The sequence below is a fragment of the Corylus avellana genome, chromosome ca2, assembly GCF_901000735.1.
Source record: "Corylus avellana chromosome ca2, CavTom2PMs-1.0".
NCBI lineage: Eukaryota > Viridiplantae > Streptophyta > Magnoliopsida > Fagales > Betulaceae > Corylus > Corylus avellana.
This window is the reverse complement of record NC_081542.1, coordinates 18,695,305-18,704,406: the sequence shown is the minus strand read 5'-3', so window position 1 is coordinate 18,704,406 and position 9,102 is coordinate 18,695,305. Positions and strand designations below refer to the sequence as shown.

The window sequence follows — 9,102 nt, the reverse complement described above, 5'->3', positions numbered from 1 at the left end:
TTAAATTGTGTTCCTTGTTTTCCATACTTTAATTTATTTATTTACTTTTTTTGACATGTCCACACAAGGGAAGGGGGAGAGGAGATTCGAACTAGTGACCTTCACTTTATTAGGCGTGATCCACAGTCGATTGAGCTACCCTTTGGAAACCGTACTTTAATGTATTTGATATTATAATGTTGGAAAAAATCCACTTTACCCCTCTGAAGTTTCAGGAGTTTTTTAATTTGAACCTCAAAGTTTAAAAATTTGCAATGTACCCCTCTAATGTTTCAAAAAATTTCAATTCAAACATTCTGTTACTAATTTCCGTCAAATTGGACGGAAATCTATAAAATTACGTAATTATCCTTAGGCTTTTTTTTTAAAAAAAAAAAATTATGTTCAATTAGATGGAAATTAGTAACGGAAGGTCTGAATTGAAAATTTTTGAAACATTAGGGGGGGTACATTGCCAATTTTTAAACATTAGAGTTCGAATTGAAAAACTTCTAAAAATTCAGGGAGGTAAAGTGAATTTAATAATGTTTCATCACTAAGAATAGTTTGATATTATTCTATGTTACAACAAGGATCTAAGAATTGTAATTACACTTGGGCAAGCAAGGTGGATCTTTTATAATTAAAAGCTTAATTCTTCCGGGGTTTTGTTCTTGTATGTAATAGTTTTGAGGGCTTTGAAACTAATGTGTTATAATGCGTAGTTTATTTAGTATTAGAAAAACTGTGACTTATATGCCACAATATGACCTTTGATATATTTCTGTTGTGCCAAATACCCACCTAAATTAATAGGCAAATACTTGGTACATTTTACTCGCAAGTGCACAAGATCAAACTATAGTATAACAGGCAAATACGAGATCATTTTCACGATCCACGAGGATGGGTAAATTATGTTTAGAAGTAATTTTCCATTTAATTAAACATATAAAATTCAATTGTCACGATTTAATTTAATATAAAGAAATAAAATAAAAGATAAACAAAAACTAAAAAGGATTAGGGTTTTGATATCCACTACTAATCAGACTAATTAAGATAACAATATGCCAATGCGCCAATCATACCGGTATATTTAATGTTTGCCAACCTAAGGGCATGGGTGTATACTCCTTATGCTATAGATTTCCCTAAGCAATGAGTTAGGCATGGGTGTATACTCTAACTCTTTTCTTTCTTAAAGGATTTAGCATGGGTGTATACTAAATTGTACTTTAAGAAAATATAAATCTATGAAAATCAACAAACATATGAGGCTTAGGGCATGGGTGTATACTCCTAGTTCCCCATGTTGATTAACCCAAGAACCCGGTGTGGATTTCATTTGTTACTCTTATTAAACCAAGGACTCAATCATCCAAATTGATTTAATTAACTAGTATATACTACATACATATGTTGATCAGGCAAACACATATAAGGAATACAAGATAACATAAATTAATCAAGTTAAATACACCAAAATATAATTGTAGCAAAGGCGCCAATATTGCAATCTTAAAAAGACATGACTAGGGCTTCAATCGAGCCCTAATTAAAATATAAACTACATAACAAAATAAAAGGTGGAAGACAAGAAAAATCCAAATTCCTTTTGATCTAGCCTTCAGTTCATTTCCAGAGCTTATGCCTCTTTCTCCTCACTTATTCCTAGAAGCTAAGAGGTTTATTTATAGGTTTTAGAAGTCCTTAACACACTAGTAAACCTAGAAAATTCGTAGGGTTTTAATCCTATTACAAGTGGGACTTTGAAAACCCTAATATGGAAAGAGCAACAGTCTAGCCGCCTCTGATGTGTCACATGCGCACGGGTGCGATAGATCGCAACCCGTGTGCGCTCGATCACACATGGCCGCACTTGCTTGTCTTCTCTAGTAGTGCGCTCGATCGCAAGTTCCCTGCGCTTGATCGCACTGTCAGGAGCTCAAACTTTTCCTAATTTCTCTTTTTGAGCCAAAATCTTCCAGATTTACTTCATTTTCTTCCAAAAGCCTACAAAAACATGGAAAACACGTAAAAGAACTAAAATAGCAGAAATTAACCATATTAAAGAATTAACACACATAAGTTTAAGAGCTAAAATATGGATATTTTGGCACTTAACAATTTCCATAAAAGAGTAATATTTCTTATATATATATATATATATTTCCTCATAAATTGGAAATATTTAAGACTTCTAAACTCCCACCATCCATTATCCAATTAAATTATATTAGAATGAAGCATTGCATTATAGTATAACTATAGAGACTAAAATATTAAAACTACTTAATTGACTAAAATGCTTTCAAAAAAATGGTTATGTAGTTTGGCTAAACTAGCATTTTGAGTAAGCAATGTTTAATGAGGCTGAGGAGCTTGGAATGCATTCTAATGTAAAATAGTTTTCCTTATGTCTTTTGCAGTTGTTCTTCTTAGTGCTTTGATTCGACAGCTAATCTTTCAATTCACGACTTGGTTCCAGCAACAAGATCACTGGTATTGTAGAAAATCTATTTTGTTAATTAATTTCATGAACTAGGATACTATTGAAATAGCTTTGATACCATATTGAAATATCTCTGATACCATGTTAAAATAACGATGATGTGGGAATAAAAGCGGAAGCAAGAGAGAGAATGAACACAAAGAACTTTACGGGTGGTTTGGTGTTAGACACCTATGTCCACCACTGGGAATACCCCTAAGGGCTACATTGTGCTCATTAACTTAATTTGTCTACAATACAAAGGTCCCTATTTATAGGGTAATGTCTAAATACAAGTTTGGTAATCAAATCCCCTTGATTTGATTACAATCACAATATATGATTACAATCAACCCATAAATAGATAATATTTCAATATCAGCATAATTATAGAATATATGGAAAATATAATATATTTTTCATATATTCTAACATCCCCCCTCAAACTCAAGGTGGAATATTCTGGAACCTTGAGTTTGAAATTAGAAACAATGATGATAGCGGTGGTGGAGGCGGGGAACATGCCGTAGATGATGACGACTGCCGGAGGAGATAGAGGCTAGCGGGCGACCAGCGACGGTGGCAGGTGGCTAGTGAATGCAGATTCAAAAGGGCCAACAACGGGCAAAACTCCAAAAAGGGCCGACAATGGGCCAGGGTTGACAACGAGCCAAACTTCAAAAGGGGCCGACAACGGGCCAAGGCTGACAAGGAGTCAAGCTTCAAAAGGGGCCGACAACGAGCCAGGGCTGACAAAGAGCCAAACTTCAAAAGGGGCCGACAACGGGCCAGGGCTGACAAAGAGCCAAACTTCAAAAGGGGCCAACAACGGGCTAAGGCTGACAATGAGCCAAAAATAAAAAGGCCGACAACAAGCCAAAATCTAAAAAGAGGCTGACAACGGGCCAGGGCTAACAATGAACCAAAAATAAAAAGGGCGCTGACTTGGGCCAAAAATGAAAAGAAAATGAGCCCACTTGGGCGGTAATCAGATCGGTGCACCAAACCTGACCAGCGCGTGGCGTGCGTGATGTGGTCCACTTGGACCGCTTCTTCTTCCTTTTTTTTTTTTTTTTTTTTTTTTTTTTTTTTTTTTTTTTCACCTGGTCGACACCTTCTCTCTCCTCACTCCACGCCACACGCAACAATTTTTTTTTTTTTTTTTTATCTGTTGTGGGCGAGTGTATGGGAGGCATGTAGGACTTCAAGGCCGCGATCCAGTGTGGTGTACACAGATACACCCTCGAGCTATGATCTGGTGTAGCGCGCATGCAAGTGGGATTGCGGGTTGCAATCTGGTGCGAACTAAGCTGGTGGAACCGCAAGGTTGCGATCCAATGTGGTGTGCGTACAGAGGTGCAATGGCGAGTTCAAATCCGGTGTGGCGCAGAACAGCTATGTAGGGGAGCAAGGAGGAGGTGGTGCGATTTCCGATCTGCTTCTAGGGCTGCCGCAGGGCCTTGCGGGCCTGGCTCCAGTGCTTGAAGAGTATGAAGAGGGTGAGGGTGTTTGTGGGTCGTGGCCTGGTGGACGGTGGCCTGACGCCGGAGAAGGCCAGAAGGTGGCGCGGCTCTCTCTGGACGGTGGGATGACGCAGGATGCAATGCCGGTTCCGTTGTCTGGAACAGCAGGAGATGCGCCAGATCTGGCGGCTTGTGCATGAGAGACCACCACTCCGGAGGACGGATCTGGACGGCGTCTTTGTGCGGTGGAGTTGCCCCTGAGTAAACCAAAATTGCAAATAGAAAATAGTGACACTGTTTGCATTTTTTTTTTTTCAACAAGGAAAAAAACAAAAGTAGTCCACAAGACCATTTTGATCGAAAACTGGCGTAAGCTAATAGCTCTGATACAATGTTGAAATATTGATGATGTAGAAATAATAGCGTAAGCAAGGGAGAGAATGAACACAAAGAACTTTACGGGTGGTTTGGTGTTAGACACCTACGTCCACCACTCGGAATACTCTTAAAGGCTATATTGTGCTCATTAACTTAATTTGTCTACAATACAAAGGTCCCTATTTATAGGGTAATGTCTAAATACAACTTTGGTAATCAAATCCCCTTGATTTGATTACAATCACAATATATGATTACAATCAACTCATAAATAGAGAATATTTTAATATCAGCATAATTATGGAATATATGAAAATATAATATATTTTCCATATATTCTAACTGATATAATTGCAATTTTCGTTATAATCTTATGTGGTTTCATGCTATTTCTATTGAAGTAATTTACAAGTCAGCTCTTGATATGCAAATAGTTCGTTTTAAGCATTTTGTGATTTTTGCTTGAATCCTTTGCAAGATTATCCTTCTCCAATCGGGACCATAAAAATTTTGAGCATTTTTTAGCCAAAACCCAGAAGCATGATCAATTTGCTATAGTTTGCAGTTGAGCCAAGTTAAATGCTACGTACTATCTTTGTCGTAAAAATTACTGAGATTTGAAAATGAATGAGTTAGCAAATTAGAATGGAGGAATGAAGATACTGATATAGTGATATGCATATGGTTGGCTTGGCTTGGAGGACTCGAAAAGGCATATTGGTTGACATGTTCACAATGAACTTGTGTAATTTTGGAAAAAGAAATAGAAAACTTGTCATTAGTTGAATGAATAGGTTTGCCACTTGCGCTTTGCAAATGAATAATTTGGAATACGATGGAAATGCAAAGCATTTATTAAAAGTTTCTTTTCTTTGGGGGCATATTTGGCAAAAGCTTTAACCCTTTTCACAGTAATAGAAATTGATTTATATGAAAGAAAAAGTAAAAAAGTAGGAGAATGTCTACATACCCCACTCAAATTATTAAGTACTACCCAATTGACAATGTCCATTCCAAACTTTCAATTGTGACAATGTCCCCACCAAATTACAAAAAATTGTCAATGTTCCCCCCAATGACGAAATTACCCTTAGTACAATAAAAACAAAAAAATACTAAAACTTTTAGAAAAAACATAAGACTAAAAAAAAAATCCAAAGGGTGGCAAATTTAAAATTAAAAAAAAAAAATCCTTTGTGTAAGAAAAAAACTAAAAAAAATTTCGATTTTTTTTTTTTGTTATAAAAAATGAAAGTTTTTGTTTTTTTGTTTGTCTTATAACTTTTTAAAATAAAAATTTCTGTTTTGAAAAAATTAACAATTTTCGTTTAAGAAAATAATTTTTTTTTTTCGTTTTCTAAAACAATTTTTTTCCAAAAAAGTTTTCTTTTAAATAAAAATTTTCGTTTAAAAAAAATCGTTTTAAAAAACAAAAATTCGTTTACAAAAAATTCGTTTTTTTTTTTTAAAAAAAAAAAATTAAAATTTTAGTTTTAAAAAAAATCGTTCTTTTTAAATTAAAATTTTTCGTTTAAGAATTTTTTTTTTTTAATTTATAGGAGTATTTTTGTCTTATTGATAAATACATAGGGGCACTTTTATCCTTTTGCTAGCCTTTTAGTGGAGACATTGATAATGTTTTGGTAGTTTGGAGGGGGTGACATTGTTACAATTAAAAGTTTGGGGGCACATTGTTAATTGAGTGGTAGTTTGAGAGGGTATGTGGACTTTACCCAAAAAAGTAAGAATGTTTTGTATAAAAAAGTGAAAAAAAAAAACAAAAAATTCTGTTTTGTAGATATTTTATTTATTTATTTAAATAGTAGTAAAAAATGATTAATGTGATATAAAAAGTGAGAATGTTTAGAAATTAAATTTTTTTGAGAATAGTACCGGGCCATTTGGACTTTTGCCAAACAGACCCTGGGTTCGTCCAAAGCAAAACCTAGGGTCATTTGGTCTTTTTGAAGAATAGTACCAGGCCATTTAGTCATTGGTTGTGCGGTGGAAGTCAATAGCAGCCAGCAGGTTAGGTAAAGCAAATAGACATTAAATAATCAACCAAATTGGCTATTCCCAAGCATATGCTCGGTTTGGTAAATAATTGTGTAGTGAATTTTTTTTGTTTGAATGGTAATAAGAAGTTATTGATTTGATATAAAATAAAGATAAGTTTTGATTTTTTTTTTTTTTTTGAAGGAAAAGCGAAAAAGTTATAATTTGTTGTTAATTTTTTATTTAAATAGTAATAAAAATTTACTGGTATGATATAAAAAGTAAGAAAGCTTTGAATTGAAGTTGACTCTTTAGAAAAAAAGATTGATTACCGAACGAAGCCTGAATACCCAAGCAAGCGGCCCTCTAATAATATAAAAAAGCTCCCTTTTTCCCTTTTTCCTTATTTGTATAAAAAATAAATAAAAAATAAATAATTTTTTTATTTTTTTTTTTATTTTTTTTTTTTAAAAAAGCTGGCTTTCTAATATCTTTTCTACTATATATACAAGTATTTCAACAATGTCGGTGATTTGGTAAGATTGTGACTTCTGGCCAATTCAAGCTTGTTGAGCACCGTTGCATGCACCCAAGCTTTGACAATGCAACCTTAAAAGTCAAATGTTTGTAATACATCACATCTTTGCTATTAATTCACCTAATCTCAGATTTTTTTTTCTTCTTTTTAACCTAATCTACATGCCCAGAACATTGTGTACATAGTGCCACCTACTTTAGAAAGGACAAACAATTCTCACAAACAACTCTTACAACTCCGCTTCTAAAAATTAACACGTGTTTTTAAGTATGTGAGAAGCACATACTCTCTTATTAATACTATTAAAAAAACATATGAAAATTACATGCTATTAAAAAAATGTGTTTTTTATACATGCTAAAAAACACATGTCATTTTTAGATGCTGAGTTATAAGAATTTCCTACAACCATTACTTTAGAAATTAGCCCCTCTTGAAAAACTTATCATTGAATTTCCCTCTCTAGTTACAAGTCTAATGGTAAAATTGCTAGAGCACTAGCAATAGACTATTTAAATTTCATTATCATTCCTAAATGTAAAGAAGACTCGTAAAAATTCACTTACAACTGACTCTTTTGATGTTCTCTAAGCGATCTTGTGTAGCACTTTAAAAATAGAAAACAAAGCTTTTTCTATCATCTTTTCGGTCTCTCGTTCTTATAACATTGATTTGAAAGAATATTTAAACGATATAGGCAAATGATAAGAGAAGCTATTGTCTAGTTAATTTGAATAGAAAAACAAAAGTAACTTAATTTCATAAATTTAAAGAAAAGCTAAAGGAAGCTACTCCTAGTCCTAGTGCTTTAACAAACTTTTAAAAGACAACCTAAGAAAATCAATATAAACATGTACATTTTAAAGCAGTTTTGAGATTGAATGGAAAACTCTCGGATGGTCGGGCTTTCTATATATATATATTGCTGCTATACAACTAGGTTCACTCAAATTTCAAAAATCTTATGCATTTTTTCCAATCCCAGTAGCTTTTAGGTTTTTCTACTTTACTGTATCTTGACTTATGTGCTTCGGATTTCTGGGTAAATAACGCGTCGTTAATATATACGTTGACTTTTTGACGACTCTTGCTATTGTCTTGACTCGCCTCTCTGCCACCTCAAAGCTGAAATGAAAACTTACCTTATTTAGCTGACTATTTATTTTTCCTTGTTTTCCGTTCTACTGAATAATGGACTGAACTTTTGGTTGGTCCAAGGAAAATAAGAGGTTGTATCCTGGTTCAATTTAATTACTTGTGTGCTGACTGCGGCTAGATTTCTCGTACCTATTAAGAAATGGTCAAGGGGAATGACTTCCCAAGGAGAATTAATTACTTTTTGGACAGAAATTCCTCCGAAGCATCATACGAATATGGAAAAAGAAAACTAGATGAGCCAATAGAAGGTAAATCAGAAGCATAACTACTCACCACCATATAGTTATAAATCAGAAGCAAATCGGAAGCCCATATACATGTCTCTAACTTTTCCATTCTTTTAACTCAAAAACTGAAACTACTCAGGAAAAAATATAAAACACTGAAACTGAAGCTAATTTCTCCATCGTTTGGGCCAACAACACATGCAAGTTAAAAACAGCAGCCATACGCAATGTAATTCAAGGTAAAAGCTTCAAATTCCCCTAGCTAGTTTCTGCAATGTTCTTTCTGAACGTGACTCTTCTTTTTTGGGTGTTCTTCTCTTTTGCTTTAAAGATTAGATTTTTATGTGGGTTTTCTGTTTTTGGTTAGTGGGTGTTCTTGTTTTCATTTGGTTTGCTTCAGAGGGGAAGATTTAGATTGTGGGTGTTTACATTTATGAGAAGTAGTTGCAAGAAGGAAATATGAGTGGCATAGTATTCGTGAAAAACGAACGATCGAAAAATAGTTGAATAAAATGGTCAAAGCGATTCTTACAATGGGATCGAGGTATGCTTCTCTGGGATTTGAGTAGGAGCTTCTGATGTTTCTTTGGATTCTGTATAACTAACGACCGTTTGGTTTGCAAAATAGACTTATGGAAGTGAATGACTATTCTTATGCAATTGCCATTTTTTTACGTAGTAAGAGTCTATTCTTAAGAATGGTTATTCCTGTGAGAATAACTAATCACTTGCACGGAGGAATAAGCTGCATTTTTCAAAATAATACCCCTATATTTTTTTTCTTTTTTTTTTTTTCTTCAAACTTACAAAAGAAAAATCAAGAACAAAAAAAAAAAAAAATGGAAAATAAAGCTAGTGTGGACAAAAGAG

General features: G+C 33.9%; 1 protein-coding gene across 1 annotated transcript in view; it reads left to right on the top strand.

Moving 5' to 3' along the window:
- The first annotated feature begins 8,144 nt into the window (after window positions 1-8,144).
- Window positions 8,145-9,102, top strand: part of LOC132169220 (LRR receptor-like serine/threonine-protein kinase GSO2) — a 6,684-nt gene continuing 5,726 nt past the window's right edge. Inside the window, exon 1 of the mRNA XM_059580290.1 lies at window positions 8,145-8,253. Coding sequence (XP_059436273.1) covers window positions 8,145-8,253 — 109 coding nt within the window. The remainder of the gene's footprint in view (window positions 8,254-9,102) is intronic.